Below are 18,616 nucleotides of genomic sequence, written 5' to 3' on the forward strand. Positions count from 1 at the left end.
ATGATGTTTAAACAATGTTTTACAATTTTATTACGGTAATATTTTACTATAGGGTTTCTAATGTGTTCTTAAAATGAGTACTGAAACAGACAGTACAATATTAAAAACTAGACTTTTAACTTGGTACAACGGCGTATCAGGGCCACTGTAGAAATCTGAAATTTTCTAGAAAAAAACGTTCCAAATTTCTGAGTTTGAAGTCAAAAATGTACTGAAATTTCTGAGACTAATCTCAGAAATTCTTCAGAAAAAAAACAAACGTGGAAATTTCTGAGCTTGAAAAGTGGCAAATTTCCAAGAAAAAACTTTGAAATATTCAGAGTTCAGAAAGTTTTTTTCCTTGAACATTTCTGAGATTAACCTCAAAATCTCTGAGTTTTGTCCAGCAAACTTTCAACTTTTCAAACTCAGAAATTTGCTCACTTTCTCGAGAAAGTTTCTGAGTTTCATTTACTCCCTATTTTCCACTCTAGCCACTACGACACGCCATCGTAGTATGATTTTAATTTTTGAAATTTTGAAATCTGAGGTCGGGTGTTCTCCACATAAATCACAGTTAGTTATTGACCCGAGAGCGGGAAGCCTTCAGAACCAGACAGAAATACTCAAACAGAACCCAATGAATTTCTTCCTCAAAGGAAACTTGGTACCAGCGGAGATGACAACAGTAGATTTGCTCATGCAAACATATTTATACAGAGATCAAAATTCATTTATTTTTATACAATAATATAGACTAGATGTTTATATGTACACACGCAAGTACAATAAAAAAAAAGAACATCTTAGAAAGCAAAGTAGGATTTTATCGAGTGAGGAAAGCTGTCATGTTAGCCAACTCCTTCTATTAAAGTTCAAACTAATTTGTCCAAAACACTTTTTGAAGGAAAATCTGAATCACAGCTTCACATCCCAGAGCTCATTTGGGACTAAGTGGGGAACAAACATGCCGGGCTTTGCAGATGGGAAAGAAATTTGACTAGCCCGCTTTTCTTCGGAAGTTCAGAAAGCAGGAATGTGTCTGATTTTGATTTGCGGGGGAAAAAAGAAATGGGGAAACCAAGATTATCTTCTTTTCTGTGTGTGACTTATTTAACAGTTAATGGCTACCAGAAGTACGACCTGCCACAGGGCCTCCTGACTCAGCAATCAAAGTGGGTTAGTCCAAGTCATTCCACCAAAGTGGGAAAATATCGCTTTCCAACTCACATGCTCCCAAATATTACCACGTTTTTTGAGGGCAGTGAAGGCAACATCAGGTTTCTGTCAGGACTGGTTTCAGTGGCGCTACAGCTCAGCTAACTCGGCCCAAACGATTACAACTCAGCAGAAAACAGAAAACAAGATCTGCTGTAAGCGTGAACGTCATTCACTTTGGGCTTTTAGGTCTTTCTCCCGTTGCTTAGCAACTTTGTTGCTACGTTTAGCAACTTCTCAGACGAAAAAAAAAAAATCGTCCAAAATCAGAATCAGTAGGTCAGACTTTTTGAAAGATTGGAGATCGACTGGAAAACTGGTAAGAAAAACAAAAGGAAAAAAAACATATAGGAGCTGAATAAGGTGAACAAAATAGAAAACATTTCTGTTGATTAAGGGCTGCAATGTATGATTATTTTAGTTAAGCCTTTAGAAATACATTAAAGGATGCAAATAAATTATTACATTTCTTTTTTAAATAAGAAAATAAACATTTTGTTGCCTAAAATGAACAATATATATATATATATGTTTTTAATTTCCCTTTAGGATCAATAAAGTAATATCTTTAATTGAATTAAATATTCTTAACTTTTTCTTTTCAGACCTGCATGGATGTTTTAACAGTTTTATCCAAATTACATTATCTGGCACAAAAAACTACATTATATGCAGAAAAAAAACCATCAAATAGAAATTTATTGCACAGTCAGACTCTTGTTTGGTTTTTACTGTTTTCTGAAAATTGTTGAAAAGCCAGAGATCCTTTCTGCTCACAGACATCACCATCTACAGCAACTCTTTGAAGAATCTTAAAGAGGCAGTATTATGAATTTTCCAGTCACATCAAGTAAGTATGTTACCTTCAGTTGTTATAAAATTGACAAAAATATCAAATACGACTTAAAAGAAAATTGACGTTGTAATTTAACCCATTGAAATGGGGTCTCTGTCTCTTTATGAAGCTCCCGCTCTTTCTGAAACTCCACCCTCAGGAAGTCATCCCAACATGGCTCTTCTATTAACCCTTTACCAGCGTTTCACTGAGAAGTAACTCAGCAGACGCTCAGTTCCACCTGGTGTTTGCTAATTGCTGTTGGCTAGTCTGAGGGAGCTGAGCGGAGGGCGGCTCTGTGAGGCAGAAGCTTGGAAGCTTGTAAACTGCAGCTCTGAGGAGGAGCTTTGTCGTCGAAGGCGGGGCTAGGTCCACCCAGGCGTTTTGCACAGCTGAATGAGAAATCATTGACTCTCCATGGCAACCAAATGTGCACAGAAGAATCAAGGTAACCCTCCAAGTACATTTTTGATGAAAACATAACATTATGACATGATGTAATGCTAAAAAAAAAAAAAAAGAGTCAATTTTACATAATACTGTGCCTTTAATTTCCACTTGGGATCCACAAACTATTTCTGAATATGAATTCATATGAATTATATCTGAATGTATATTTGAGCCAGTTCAGATTCATCATTAAAAGCCCAAAATGATTCATGCTGATGACAGGTACATGTGAACTTCTCACCAGAGCTGTGTGAGGGCGTGCGTGTGTGTGTGTGTGTGTGTTATGGAGCACAGTCCGGTTTGGAACAACACAGAACACAGGGAGGAATACTCAGGCTGCCAAGTGCATTCTGGGAATTTGAGGCCTTGTACAGTGACTTGGTATCTGCCGTTTAAACACAAATAAGACGCTACTAGTTGCTGTTTACGTGGAACATAAAGATCTCCCCAGTCAAAGTGTCACTGTGAGTTTAATCAGGTGAAGGTCTAGCCTCCCTTACTGTGTGCTGTGTGTTAAGGCCGGTGTGGGTGGCCCGCCTCATCGGCCAGGTTCAGGATGTAGCCGACCACTTCGTCCTCTGAGGGGAAGTCGGACATCACCCACGAATCGTCGGCGGCCGTCACCTGCAGCCGGCAGATGGGACAGTTCCGGCTGCGGCCGCTCCTGCCAACGCAGAAAACGCCACGCGATGTCAATGAGAAGCAACCACAAACAACCACAGCATAAACAATACGTTCATATCAGCAATCACACTGCTCCAGTGTATTATAAGCCTGGCGGTCTACCAGGCTTTACTTGTGCCCCCACCAGGCTAAGCATTGCTGTTTTATTTTAGTCTTGTTTTTTTTTTATTTTTTTAAATGATAGCATTTTTAAGAATTTATAGTCAGTATTCAAGCATTAATCTTCCAAAAACACATCAAGTGATATTTTAAAATTTCCTGTCAACTTTAAAAAATGTTTTAACTCAAAAACACAGCAGGCCGATGAATGAATGACTGCCCCAGCGCCCCAACCACCGGGCTTAGCACGTTTTCTGGGGGAAACCCTGACACTGCTAGCAGAGCTCCATTAGTTTGTTGGGTTCCTCAGGGACCCATTTGGGGACTTCTCTTATTCTGACTCTGTATTAAAGATTTAAAGACGAAGAGAAAAAAAACAACCCGTTTGTAAAAGTGCACCGCCTCACAGTTGCTTTTTTTAATCTTATTGTTCTTATGTGTGAATAAAATTTTAAAAAAAATAAATAAATAAAGCAAGCTTCACCATTTGTCGATGCATTTCTGACAGAAGCTGTGAGCGCAGGGCAGGATGAGGTCGGCCTTTCCGTCCATGCAGATGCAGCACTCCTCCTGGTCGGTCAGCTGCTTCACCCTGCACTCAGTAAAACACAAAACTTCAGCGCCTTGCAAAACTATTTCTACCTTTAGAACACTTGAAAGGAATCGACATATGGTTTTAAACTTTTTTTTTTTTCTTCCTACTAATTAAAAATGTGAAAGCTCCCTGCTGAAGAAGAGCCACTCCTGTGTGCTGACCTCCCCATCCACATGCTGGCCTGGCAGGAGTCGGTGGAGGGCAGCTGGGCGGACGAGCCCCTGACGGCGCCCTCTGCTGACAGAACCTCAGCCGCCTGGCTGGTGATGTCCCGGTACAGCTGGATGAACTGATACAGGTTCATGATGCGAGACGCCTCCACCACTCCGCTCTCCTTGTTTATCTGAGACGTGACAAATTCAAACCAGATCTCCCATCATCCAACCCGGTTAAAGAGAGCGGGGCCAGTTTATCGGCGCGTTTTTGATATTTTTGAAAGTGAAGACATTTTGTTTGTTCCTCTAACTTTGGAGACAAATTCAACAGGGACAACTAAATAAAAAAAAAAAAAAAAACTCAAACCCATCAACAACAACAATTTAAAAAAAACCCAAAACACGCACAATGTTCTGCTGGACGATCTACATATGAGCACATTTCCATAGTTCTACTGCGATCCGATGTGTTCTGATAAAACAGTTGTGGAGGATTCGTTTCTCTCCAAGATGCATTTTCACCTTTTTCTTTTTGTTAATAGTCACAGTAATTCAGCATATGTGACAGAAATCTTCCACTTTAATTTCTTTAAAAATAAATAGGTCCAACAAAGGACTGGGTTTGTAAAATTAGCCTGTTGCTAGAAAACAACGATTGATCTGTTTTTAGCACGTAACATTGTTTGGTGTGACGTCCTTCATGAAATAAGTTTGAATTCAAACACAGTTGAATGTGGACCGGCGCTACTCCGGATGTCACCTTGGTGCAGACGATCCGGACGGCCACCTTCCATAAGGCCGAGGCATCAGAACCGGGCTGGACCTCAAACAGAAGGTGCTTCTGTTGCCCGGCAGCCAGCTTGGCCGTCCTGAGAGGATTGAAAACGTCGTAAACAAATAAAACAGATTCGGACTGAAGGCTTTCCAACATACTTCATCTGCAGTGCCAAAATCGGTTGTCACTGATGGAAATGCGTGATAAAAATGACAGAATTTGGTTTCTTAGAGAGGAGTCCGCCTGCAGAACTCGACACCCAGGCCCAGGTCGAACTGGCGTCGAGGATTTTGAGAAACTTTGAGATTAATCTCAGAAATTTTATAGAAGACACGAAACGTTTTTGACTTTTGAAACTGGAACATTTTTTATATTAATTTCAATATTTCTGAGTTTTTTTTGGTGGAAATGTAGTCTGATACGTCGTTGTAAGAGACTATCAGAGTAAGCCTCCTTTATTACTTTAACATTTCAGCTCTGAATGGAAAAACTAAATGAAACATTAAAATCTTGAGTCATTTTCTCACTTCCCCCACGTTGATCTGCATTGAATTTTAAGAACTCCAAATAAAGTGGTGAAATCTTGCTTCCTGTTTGTAGACTCACGTCTACAGAGCATTATTAGTATGTTCAGAGAAACGGCAGAAACTCACACGTCATTAAGCTCAGCTACTCTGCCCAGGAACTCCTCGTAGGTCAGGTAGCCGCTCTCTCGGACCAGTCCAGCATGTTTCACCAGCTTCTCAGGCAGATGGTTTATCTGACCTGAGATTTGCTGGCCCATCCTGGAAGCAGCGGCAGCACTTTACCGTCCAGCAGGGGGCAGCACTTCATTCAGTTCTGTAGCACCTGCTGACAAAACGAACTTCTTAAAACAGATCAAAGGTTCTCTAGGGCTGCGTTCACACTGCAGGCTGAAGAGGCCCAGTTCCGATTTTTCTTTACTTTAATGCGACCTGTATCCGATCTTTTCATGACAGTCTGAACAACACAGGTCGGATTCTTTTCAAATGCGACCCGGGCCACTTGGGTATTTGGTACAAATCTGATTCAAATGCGACCTAATGTCCACTTTGCAGTCATCTGACATGAATGTCATTGATACTCGGCAAATGTCACTACTCTGCGTCCTGAAACCTGCAAGCGGGGAAAAAAACAACATCCATGACGGATGATAATGAGGATTAAGTTGTTAATATGCTGCTCCGCTTGGACAACAACTTCAAATGTGTAAGCTATGCTCCACCGTTAGCATCCATGTTTACTTCCACAGTGACTTCCTTTTATGGCGGTTGGCAGAACACTGAGAACGCTGACATTATCGCGCACTCCACTGCGCATGCGGGACACTTTCAGGTCGTCGGCCCGTTCACATTAGAGATCGCATACAGGTCGCATATATTTGGAAGTGTGAACGACCACGCCAAAAAAATCCGATTTGTCAAAAAAAAAGGAATTGGGTCACTTCAGGCTGCAGTGTAGTTTTTAGTAAAGAAATACTATATTGATCCCAGAGTGAATGTGAAAGTTGTTGCAACTTGTAGAATTTTCTTCAGAAATTGTTTTATAAATGCCCTGACTGTGGGCAGGGTCTTGTAGCAGTCGGTATTACAGCGGTTCCACATGAAGCTTCTGACTGAAGACACTGTTGATGTATACTGCTCTTATAAAGGGGACGCTCAAGGTTGCCCGTAGATTTCTTGACTTTATGAAGAATCCTTTATAAACTGAAGAAATGTTGAGATGACAGAGAACGGTTCCTGTTCCAACCAAAGGCAGTCACACACTTCCTGTACTTACAGGAAGGACAGATTCAGTTGTTTTGAAATATTTGTGATAAACATGAACAGTCGTAGCGTGGAGGCTGAAAGCGTACCACCTCTAACCTAACTGTTGAATCTCTATTATTTTTGGTCCTGTGAAGATACAGATTAAATGAAATTAAATGAAAAACTTATAAAATTGTGTTTTAAAACTACAACTGCCAGCCAGTAATGACATGTCAGTTGATGAGCTGACTGCTAGCAAGCTAGAACAAAATATAGACAGACTAATAAATCAGCTAAAATCAGCTGGCTAAAATTATAATAATCTATAGAGCATAAAAACAAAAACTGAATAATATTAAGCACTTTAAGAAGATGTACTTTACTCAATTTATGAGGCGTTTGTTTTCTGTTTTTATATTTATGTTGGTCACAATAGCAAATTTTACAATACATTGTCCTGGTGATTGTTGCAATATTGTTGTTTTGAGACCATTTTCAAGTCATTTATCGATAATGGCATAATAATGCCAGTTCACCCTCTCAATAAACTTTAATTTTGTGCAGCACATTCCACACAGAAACTGGAAGATATTTTAACTATCCAAAATAAAACATAAAAACCAAAAATAATAATAAAAAAGATAAATTAAAAGCACTTATAACCTCACCAGAAATATAATGGATCATGAAGTCTCTGTGAACAAAATTTCCCTCAAGAAATATTAATTATAAGAATGGAAATGATGGAGCTCATTTTTATTTATTGTGCGACTAATCGAGTCATTGCTTATTCCGACAGGCTTGTTTATATCCTTATTCTCGTCTGCTTTGTCAGAAACACAGGTGGAGGCCTCAGCAATCACCCGTCTCTAGGACAACCAAAGTGTGTGAGACCGAAGGAGTGTGTGTGGGAACGGCTGTGTAACCTCTGGAGATGACGGTGCAAAGGAGGATTCCTCATAAAATCAAGAGCATCATGAATAACTCTGAGCTTCTTCATGAGACTACGTTACAACGAGTGTCTTCAGGCAGAAGCTTCTTCAGATCTGCAGCAACACAGACTGCTACAAGAACTTTTGAGTTACAAGAACATCTAACTTCCCTCTAGGATCAAGAAAGTATTTCTGAATTGACTTTTGCCTATGCCTCCGTTTTTAAACCAAAACAATATTAAATGAATGATATAGATAACAATATTATACTCATAATAAACAATATGTTATCTTATCTTAACAGCAGGTGAAATACTGGTTGCTTTCCCGTTTTAGAAAAAGAATGTTTAGATCATATTATAGATTTTTATATCAAATTACAAGGTTTCCCCCAGAACACTTGCTAAGCCTCGTGGTTGGGTGCTAGGGCAGTCATTCAGCCAGCGGCCCGTCGTATTTTTGAGTTAAAAAATGTTTAAAGTTGACAAAAAAATGTAAAAATATCACTTGATAATTATGTATTATTGAAAGATTGGAAGATTAATACCTGAACACCAGCTATAAAGTCTTAAAACATGCAAATATTGTTAAAAGACTTAAATAAATAAGCAATGCTTAACCTGGTGGGGGCACAAGTAAAGCCTGGTGGCCCGCCAGGCTTATAATACACTGGGGGAAACCCTGAATTGTATACAAACACAATATTTGTGTTTGTATATTTGTGGTTTGTGGTCCACGTCATTAAGTGTGAGTCTGAGTAATGGATACTCAGACTTGTGGTTATCATATCTTGTTCTATGTCTGGTAAAGCTAACAGGCCAGAAATCCTGAAGAGTTTCAATATTTGCAGCTGTGTAGCTGAGAGAGGATAACAGGTGTGTGTAACTCATTACTTAGTTGTGTGGTTTGTTGCAAACACCTTTAGTGTGGCTGTACAAAAACATTCAGGACATGAAAACACCGACAATACTGTATCCAACCAATCAGGGTTGCACAATGAGCCAATATTATACAATCATAACAATGTCAGTGTGTAACAAAGTAACAAAAGACTTTGTTGGAATGAAGAGTTACTCAAATGGATGGAGCTTTCACCTGACACGCGTGATAAGATGGCCTAGCTCAGAAACTAAAGTCCACCGTGTCAGTAACATCGTAATAACAGGTGAGAAGGCGAGGAATGACTGAAATGTAGATAATGTACCAACCTTTGATGCCATGGCAACATTTAACAACATTTCAGCTGGCGGATTTTCCAATACTATGCAGCCCCGTGGTAAATAATTCTGCATAGTTTATCTAAAACATTACTAAAACATGTATTATTAAGCGGTTGTTGTAAATAAACGTCTACGTTAAAATATATATATATATTTCTAACAATATGTTAATGGACCGCTGTATACAGACTGCTGGCCAACTGAGGACCATTTGAAACCAAATAACCTAAAACGCGAACTCAGCTCCAGCTAAGCAGTTCTAATTATTGTCATTTTTAAAACATTAATTTCGGACCAAACTCAACCGAAGCTCGTTTCAAATTCAAAGTTCTACTGATAAGCTACCAGCTAGCAAGAAGCAGCAGCTCTGCTGCAAAACCGCAGCGAGCCGGCTACACGCTAGCAACGAACCAGAAACACTGTCACTATAAAGGAAATTATGACGGAGAATATTACGTTATTCAAATTCACCACACTTTTAGTCCAGAAAGTTGAGTCTTACGTCGCTGCCTTCGCTGGGAACTTGCTTTGACGAACACAACAACAACACGCAGCGGCGCCGCTTGATGACGCAATCACCGTCACTTCGTTGTTCGCCGCAGGTGAATTAGGTGATTTCTGTTCAGAGGTTTTCAATATTTGTTCATAATTTACCTCCTTGTTCATGTGGTTTAACCCGTTGAGTTGTAAGTAAATTGTCGGAAGTCGTTTCAGGCAGTTGTGGTCTCATTTGTTTCCCGCCACAGCCGTTTGTAAGTATGAGCAGCAAAAAAAAACACGATTAAAAGTCAACACTAGTAAAGTTGTCATACAGTTCCGCGCTAACGTACTCATTCCTCTTAGTCCCCTTAACTTTATTTTATTAGAATTTTATTATTATAATTATACTATTATTATTATTTTATTATTATTCAAATTTCTGACATTATAAACACACATTTTCATAAATTCAAATAGTATTCAAATCCCTTGAACCTTTATAAATTATACCTTTATAAATTTATAAATTATACAACCAAAGTATTAATTTAAGATCATATCTGATAGGCCGGCTGATAGAATGCCTTTCTTCATTGAGTTTGCATGTTCTTTCTGTAACATATAATATAATATAATATAATATAATATAATATATAAACATGTTGATTTGAAAATTATCTCTGAGTTTTGTAATGTACCACCAGATGGCAGTAAAGGACAAAGCAAACTGAAAAAAACCCTTTAACTTTGGGAAATAACTATTTTCTTTAAAGTGAGGTCTTGTATTTTGAAAACCTAAAGATCTATTACTTAAAATTACTACCAAGACTTAAAAAAAAAGCCAGAGAGTTCCAGCAGTGTGTAAATATTTTTTATAAATAGATCCTCAGAAAATGAACATTGTATTACAAATGCCCTTATGTACACAGCAGTTCTGTTGTTGATACATCACAATGAAAATATACAAATCTTTCAGCAATCCATGAAAATATGGATTGGTTTAAATTTACAGCACAGTAAAAGTCCAAAGTGAACTTGTCGTATCAAACTAAAAAGTACAGAAAGACCTCAACATCCTTACTTTAACTGACCGACAGGCGATGTGGTCCAGAGGCTGATAGTTCTAATGATGAGCCATTCTTTCTGACTAGCTGTGACAACTATTCTGACACACTCGATGTCAAAGCCAATCTTGTGATCCACGTCATTAATCTCAATGTTGCCCACTTTAAACTCTCCTAATGTGATGTAGGATGTACACTGTCTTCCCTGTTTGGTCTCCACAGACTTCTGTCCTACTTCCAGAGCTCCGTGGTGAAGGATGTCGTTTTGTCGATCCTCCGTCCCTGTCACTATTTTCATTCTGCTAATTTTTGTTGATTTGTTGAAGATTATGATGAAGAAGTCTCCGGTGCAGGGAGGTTTCCCCCAGAAATACTCATCAACTATACTGCTGTACGCCTTGGTGGCGTCATAGTTCTCAAAGACGTTGATGTTGGTGTAAATGCCGGCCGGGGGGTTGTCCGGGATGTCTATGGAGTCCTCCTCAAAGTCGTCGTCCTTCAGTTTGTTCTCCACGCCCTTGTAGGACGAGTAGTAGCCCATGTGCTGGAACAGCGAGGGCTTGAAGCGGATCACGTCCTTTTGAGCTAGCAGGCCCCGGAAGTGGATGAGGAGCCAGTCGCAAGGCATTTCCTGGTAGAACATGAGGAGGAAGTGAGCCAGGCGGGGCAGGTCTCTGGAGTGGTACAGCTTCCCGATGTAGCCCAGCTTGGAGAACTCCATCATCACCCAGTAGGAGCCTTCTCTGGAGGTTATCACCTTCTTCAGCGCCGTCAGGAAGTTCCGGGAGCAGCGCACGTCGTCCTCCAGCATCATGTAGAAGTGCGACAGGTTCGTGCAGAAATTCAGGAGGAAAGCGTAGTCGACGTTCTGCTTGGAGCGGAAACGGACTCTGTCCTCCGGGTCGTTGTAGTTCCTCTTCAAGCCGTCCAGAGAAGGGTAGAACTCCTCCGGGGCCTGGATGACCAGGAGGCGGCCGGCTATGATGTGGTGAGCGAACTTCCTGGTGATGTCCTGCACCACGTTCTCACACCAGACCGGGTCAAAGTCCGCCAGGTGGACCACAACCACAATCTCTTTCAGCTCCTCGTAGCTGGACTGGTCAAAGATGGATTTGATCGTCTCCAGGAGGTAGCTTCCCTTTTTTCTCTTGACAGATGCCAACCCGATGGTAAGATACTCTGAAATGAAATCAGTCTTATCAGCCTTAGCATGAACACAAATAAAATGTTCATGCTCAAGTTGGCAACAAACATGTTCAAGAAGATATACAGTTGAAACCAGATATTTCCACAAACTTCATGAAAATTCATTGTAATAAGAACATAGGCCTGAACTTTCTTAGACATGTCCTTTAATCTAAGCGTTTCTCCATAATTGCCACTGCTACATTTGGAGAATAAAACCCAACTGAGTTACGCAGTGGGTCAAAATTCCAGGAAAAAATACTTTGAGATGCTCGTTAACAGAGATCCATCACTTTTGAATTAAGTCATGTGGTTTAAAAGGCAGTTCCACCAAATAGTGAGGAAATATATTTAAAACATCTGGCTTTGAAGAAAGCTATAAATGGTTTTAAATGATGTCTGTAAAAATCTGGTTTCAACTGCCTGTCTGGTATACTGCTTACTTTTTCTTGACAGAGGAATTCCGGCAAGGTAGCGAAACGTCACATTGATACTCCCAGAGAAATTGGACAAATCTTTGAACGTGTGCACATATCTGTCGGAGCTTGAAGGATGAATCAACGTCTCTCCCAGCTGTCTCTTTTCGCCTTCCTAAAGCACAAAAAAAAAGATCAACAAAGAACGGCACTGGCAGAGGTTTTAGATGCTAGATTCCAAATCGAGACTCGTACCAGGACGTAGCCATCATTCATGTAAAGGTTGAAAAAGAGCAGCGCGGTGAGCAGGAAGGTGAGGACGGGGAGCGTGGAGCGTTTTCTAAAACACCTCATCTTGTCCACGGACTTCCACAGCAGCCTCATGATCACAGCTGTGACTGCTGGGAAATAAAGAGAAGCGATGTAAGTCGCGATGAATAGTATTTGTTTTTGTTTCAGCTCCTTTTTAGCGCTGGACTTTTATCATTGTCACAAAGTATTAGAGATAAGAATATGTGAAAATATGATCCACTTTAATAAGAAGGTCAGTTAAATGATGGTGCTAGAAGGACGCCTGTAAAGCAGTTGAAGCAAAACTTAAATAATAGTCTTAAGAAAATCTGTGGTATCAGTGGTATCTTCAATAGAATAGCATAGAATAGCTGGTTACATCATTAACCATGGTAGCAGAGTGTCTGTAGCAAAACAGATGAGTGCGACCTGACATCTGTAGACTAGAGGGAAGGGAGCTACATATGGGCAGCCATTTGTAAAATTGCAGTCAAAAATTAACAGCAATAATTTAGTTCATATAGCCAGTCATGAAAGAAAAGAAATGGGAGTTAATTTTTCAGGTTGATATTTTCACAATTTCATTCATTTATAAATCAAAAAAATCAAATACATTTTTATTTGTATAGCACATTTCAGCAGCAAGGCATTTCAAAGTGCTTTACATCATAAACACAAAGTCATGCAACATAGAATCAGCAATCAAAACATGACATTAAGTCAAATGCCATCGTTAAATTTATAATTGATTAGGTTGCAAATACAACTCTAAACAGGTGGGTTTCAGTCGGGATTTAAAGGAAGTCAGTGTTTCAGCTGTTTTACAGTTTTCTGGAAGTTCGTTCCAGATTTGTGTGCTGAAAGCTGCTTCTCCTCGTTTGGTTCTGGTTCTGGGGAGCAGAACCAGAACCGGAAGACCTGAGAGGTCTGGAAGGTTGATACAATAACAGCAGCAGATCTTTAATGTATTGTGGTGCTAAGCCGTTCAGTGATTTATAAACTAACAACAGTATTATTAGTTACACTAAAGTAAATGTCACAGTTTCTAACTAAATGTTTACCTAGAAACCTAAATATTTAGTTTACGTATTCATATTTATCTCCAATTTAAATAATTAGCTAAGTGTTTAGTGTGAAACTAAATATCTAACTTGCTACTTAGATAATTAGTTTGGAGGTTTTTAGCTAACTTAATATTTAACTTGCTAAATAAATATTTAGTTTCAAATTATATACTTACAGTAGCTTGCTAACTAATTATTAGTGTGGAGGTATACATTTAGCTCGCTAGCTAAATATTTAGTTTCAAGGTAAATATTAAGTTTGAAATATTTAGTTTGAAACTAAATATTTTAGCTTGGAGCTACATTTTTAGTTGGTTAGCTAAATATTTAGCCTCCAACTAAATATTTAGGTTCTAACTTAATATTTAGCAAGATAGCCTTAGCTTGCTAGCTAATCATTTAGTGTGGAAGTAAGTAGTTTGAAACCATGACATTTATAAATGAATGACTAAAATAGTGAAAATATGTGTTTCTTCTACGACAGGCCAAGTAATCCAAATGATTGTGTAACTTTACAAACGGCGCCCCATTACTATGACAACGTTTTATAAATTTACAGAACCTTTCTTGAAAATGTTCTGTCAGTCCCTTACAGGCGCCAGCAGATGTACAAACTTTAAACCCTTTGAGCTGTGAAGCTTAGTGCCAGTCATCAAAATCACAGGGTTCTTAGTCAGATCTCAACACGTACATTTATTTCCTGTTAACTTGTTGCATGGATATGAGACGCATCGGTGCAAATGATATTTAATCTTTTGGGATATTTGTAGATTGAAGAAACACTAAAACAAATGAAAAAGAACTGAAAACTCAGAGAATGGCAAAAAGAAAAAAACAACTTAGAATAAAGAAATCTGCAAAGGTATTCCATCATCCTTCCTCATTATCCTGGACAACTCCTGTCTTTACAGGTGGATGCCAGTTATTCATATCTAACCAAATAGATTATTCTAACGTTAATCAGAATAATGATCAGCTGCAACCCCGAGGCATCAATCAAAGCCTGGACACATCGTCATCTTTAATTACGTTTTGATGAGCTACTCAACACGACAGATGTGACCGTCAGGGCCTGAGGCCGATGCAGAAGGCTGATTTGAAGGCTTTTCACTGGATGAAGCTAAATGGCTGCTGGTGATGGATCGTTTCGTTAATCCGCTCACAAGCTGAGACGTCAGTCATCTGGTCTGCTGTTACAGGCCAGATGACTGCCCAGACGTTCTTAAACAGATGTTCCAATAGGAAATTAACCTTCCTGGCCCGAAATATGATAATATTAAACAGATTTCTTACAGGACTGATTTTTTTTGATGGGAGGTTCTGTAAAAATATAGCGGTAATTAGAACTTTACATGTATCAAATAAGAAGACACATTCACCTTTTTTTTTTTTTCTCACTGAAGTTAAATCAGACCAAACTCCTCTGGTTTTAGGTAAGTTAGAATTACCCAATTTATTTCTATTTGCTAAATGCCACATGAGAAAAATAATATGTCAGAGATTCGTTTATTCATGTCTACAAACTCAAAAGTTTACATACAGAATGATTACTGCCTCTTTAAACAACGAAGAAAAGCCCAGATGATGACGTCATGACTGGAAACGTCTGATTTGAGTTGATTGGAGGGACACCAGGAATAATGCTGCGTTCCAGTTCTACTTGGAGCTGGGAAATTCCTACATGCTATAGTAGGAAGAATCAACAGGAATGCCCTCCGAAGTTGGATATTCTACTGGGAAAATGGGAGCCAGTCCGACTACTCCCAGTTAGGACTTAAAACGCACGGCCAACTTCACGTTTCAATATGGCCGCTCCTCCGTTAAAAAGTAGTAAGTTGAGGTGGAAACATGTTTATTTTACAAGACTCACATGCAAGAGTGCGTCTAAAAAAGGTTATTATAATCAACTAAAATTAATAAAATAGCAAAAACTGTAATTGAAAAATATTTTCTTTAACTGAAATAAATAAAGACGGTAATTAAAGGGGGAAAACAATAACTAACTGGAACTATATTGTGTGTTTATAAAACTAAAACATACAGAAATCATAGATAACATCCTTCCTTTTTCCGTTTATGAATCTATTTATTAGCTTTTTGAGCTGATGTGAAATTGGATTTTTCTTCACCATACAAGCAGTTTACATTAGCTGTCTGCAAACTACGGCGCTGTGTACACCTAGCGGCGCTTACGCTAGTCCGCAAAATGGCGACAGCAAAAGGTGGGAGAGTTCAGCAAAACCTGAATCCATTTTTTGAAAATGGTATCTTTTATTGAGTATTCATTAGCCAATCCATAGCATAGCATTTAGTTTGTATTATTATTATTTTTTTCTTTTGTATAGTATAGACATAATGTGAATGTGGACAGGGGGTCAGAACGAGAACGATGCCAGGCATCCTGATATATTGTGTAAAGTGTGAGTGTAGCTCACAGACGTCTTGTTTTTACATTCATAAATTAACAAGAGGGACAGTTATATTTCCATACAGGGGGCAGGTTGGTTTTAATAACTTTTTATCTATAATAAATGACATCATTATTTGAAACGCACATTTTGTTTTCACTCAGATTACTCTTTGTCAGATATTGAGATTTGTTCGTCTGAAGAATGTAAATGGGACATAAAAGCAAAACAGAGGAAATCTGCATTTCGCAATACTGTAGCTATTTACTGCATACGGAAAAAAATCCCACCTTTTGGCACTCAATCCTAAAAAAAAAAGCAAAACAAAATTGATTCCACCCTGCTTAATTCTGATGTTGTAGAACTTAAAAGAACAACCTTTGATGTGAGACACCAAAGGCCCCCCGCAGCCGGGTCCAGTGACAAACACCTTATTATTCATTCATTCATTCATTCATTCATTCATTCATTCATTCATCACTCAGGCTCCATTCAAGCCAGCAGAGCGTCCTCCACCTGCTAGAGAGAGTGAGCCGTCATGAAAAAGCTCCAAGGTGGCACCTGAGAGAGTAAAGTAGAAAGTAGAAAGACAATGACAGCTGACACAAGTCAATATTATGAAAGCCTTGGCAGGAAAACACACACGCACACACACACACACACCATTATCTGAGGCAGCAGCCTGCAACATCTGATATTGAGACGAGCGAGGAATACCTAACAAGGCACCGTAATGGCCGCCTGCTCACTCCGCCACGGAGAGAATCCTTCTAAGAAATGAGATTTTTGTTTGCTTTCTGTCCTCGAATCTAAGCAACAAACAAGCCTCCTATAGGTCACATGCATTTATATGGAGATGAAGCTGCATTCGGCGGGATAAATAAGCCCCAAGTTTGAGGTTTGGGGTGGCGGTGGTGGGTTCGGGGGGCAATTTGCTTTTACTTCAAATGCTACTCTGCTGAGGTGTTTCTTTTATTCTTTTTTTTGTCAGCAAATTATCAGCATGCATGCCCAGGGAGCTCATTTCTACAACTGGAGTCATTTTAGATTAGAGGCCGTAAAATAAAAAGAAAAAAAAAAAAAAAACGGATAGAGGAGAATACCAAGGAGCATCTGCATTTCAAATAGTAATACATCTTCAGAGAGTTTCTCTTCTTCACTGCGCATTAACCAGAGTCTCTCTGGAAGAATAAAAGAAATAAGAACTGATGGGGCCCCACGCAGAACTGCTGTTTGAAACTTTTCTGAAAAGGAGGGGGGGAAAACGCAGTAGAGCACTTAAAAATGATAAACAGCTGGCGACGGCTGTTTGCACACGAAGCTAGATGGAAACTAAAAGGGTCCAGTCAGGTTTACTTGATGCTTTTCAAACATTTTTCAGAAAATAAAGTCAAAACTGAAAACTGGGATATGCACAAGAGTAAAAACCATGAAAGAAATTTCTATTTAATGTTTTTTTAAAAATTATTATTATTATCTTCAAATTCTTAAGCAAATAAGGTTGGATTTTGCACCAGGTAGGGTAATTAAAGGAAACTGTTCAATTCAATTCAAAAGTAATTATTGATCCCAAAGGGGAATTAAATATTAACTTGAGATTCTTCAAAGAGTTGTTCTAGACGTTGATGGCTGTGTACAGGAAGGATCTCCTGTAGCAGTCTGTCTTACTGCGAAGTTTGAAGACGCTTCTGACCGAAGAAACTGTTTTTCTTGATTTTCTTTTTTTCAGATTTTTTTCTTTTGTCACACTTCTCTATTTCAAATTATGACAATGCAAAACGCAGTTTATTAAATGTTTGATGTTGTTTATTAAGAAAAGAAAGTATCTAAACTAACCTGGCCCTACGTGGAAAAATGTATTATGATAGAATAAAATTTAAAAAAAACAACACTGAATGCATTAACTCTTTTGGGTTGACAATGACAGACCCGTACGATCAGAATTCAAGATTCAAGAGTAGAAAGCAACATCTTTGATTTACACTGTTAATTAAATCAGATTCTTCACATTCACACATCACGAACGGATAAGAAAAAGACAAAACTGTTTTGTTGTATATTGACATAGAAAACTCCAGGCGTATAATAACCTGAGGAGACTTTATGGTTTAAAGTGGCAGCATGATGTGTTCCTAGGCACAGAATGTTATTTCATGATCAAGTAACCGTGTTACCATCAGTTTTTAGAAAAACGCTACATAAAACAAATATGACTTAAAGGAAATTTTACTTTGTAAATTAATTCCTGGACTTCGGGCCTCTGTCTTTTTAAACACCTGTTTTTTCTGATATTCCACCTTTAGGAAGTCATCATAACACGACACTTTTCTTAACCCTTAAATAACATTTTACCAGTGTCACACTGAGAAGGAGCTCCTATAATGAGCTCAGCAGTTCCACTGGGTGTTTGCTAATTGCTGCTGGCTAGTCTGAAGGAGCTGAGAGGACAAGTAGGAGGGGAGGGCGGCTCTGTGAGGCAGAAGCTTGGAAGCTGCTGCTCTGAGGTGGAGCTGCGGCTTGAAGGCGGGGATAGCTCCAACCAGGTGTTTTGTACAGCTGAATGGTTGCCATGGAGCTTAATGGACATGCATGAAAGAATCAAAGCAACACTCCAGGTACGTTTCTGATGAGGAAATAACATAACAAAAAAGTAGATTTTACAGAACACTGCCCCTTTAACTTAACTAGGAAGTAGTTCTCGAGGCATGTTTTTAATTTTCTTTCTCGGCAATGTGACCTAATATGTTCCTTTTTGAAATCGATTCCTTAAATCTAAGTCCTTCGAAAAGATACTTTTTACATGAATGCCTTTTTTTCTTCTTTTATTTTACTTACAGTAGAAAGGTACGTTTATTTGTACAATATATTTAAGTGCTTGAAACAAGGCAGTTTACACCATAAAAATATAAAACGTTAACCAATTATGAAGCAAGCAATAAAAATTACATTTTAAACGTAAAAAGTGAGAACGGATGAAAGGTAAACGAATAAACGAGT

General features: G+C 38.8%; 2 protein-coding genes across 9 annotated transcripts in view; both read right to left on the minus strand.

The window, feature by feature from the left end:
* Window positions 1-2,559: 2,559 nt before the first annotated feature.
* On the minus strand, window positions 2,560-9,340 carry rnf141 (ring finger protein 141). 6 transcript variants are annotated; one of them, XM_028027380.1, is made up of 6 exons: window positions 9,214-9,340; window positions 5,444-5,639; window positions 4,776-4,884; window positions 4,022-4,203; window positions 3,750-3,857; window positions 2,560-3,146 (listed from the first exon to the last, which is right to left on the minus strand). In XM_028027380.1, the coding sequence occupies exons 2-6, from the start codon at window positions 5,572-5,574 to the stop codon at window positions 2,996-2,998; spliced, it is 681 nt and encodes a 226-aa protein (XP_027883181.1). In that variant the 5' UTR covers window positions 5,575-5,639; window positions 9,214-9,340; the 3' UTR covers window positions 2,560-2,995. The 6 variants fall into 6 exon arrangements, with proteins under 6 accessions (XP_027883181.1, XP_027883164.1, XP_027883189.1 ...); XM_028027363.1 differs by having other exon boundaries at window positions 9,168-9,320; XM_028027388.1 differs by having other exon boundaries at window positions 9,183-9,286.
* Window positions 9,341-10,046: 706 nt separating this feature from the next.
* Window positions 10,047-18,616, minus strand: part of LOC114150652 (alpha-1,3-mannosyl-glycoprotein 4-beta-N-acetylglucosaminyltransferase C-like) — a 73,087-nt gene continuing 64,517 nt past the window's right edge. For 2 of the 3 annotated variants that reach the window (XM_028027228.1, XM_028027244.1), the window contains exons 3-5: window positions 12,112-12,257; window positions 11,884-12,031; window positions 10,047-11,434 (exon numbers count right to left, since the gene is read on the minus strand). In XM_028027228.1, coding sequence (XP_027883029.1) covers window positions 10,269-11,434; window positions 11,884-12,031; window positions 12,112-12,240 — 1,443 coding nt within the window. In that variant the 5' untranslated portion in view covers window positions 12,241-12,257 and the 3' untranslated portion in view covers window positions 10,047-10,268. The remainder of the gene's footprint in view (window positions 11,435-11,883; window positions 12,032-12,111; window positions 12,258-18,616) is intronic. The other variant, XM_028027235.1, reaches the window with a different exon arrangement.

The sequence above is a fragment of the Xiphophorus couchianus genome, chromosome 2 (assembly GCF_001444195.1).
Source record: "Xiphophorus couchianus chromosome 2, X_couchianus-1.0, whole genome shotgun sequence".
In the NCBI taxonomy this organism is placed as follows: Eukaryota; Metazoa; Chordata; class Actinopteri; order Cyprinodontiformes; family Poeciliidae; genus Xiphophorus; species Xiphophorus couchianus.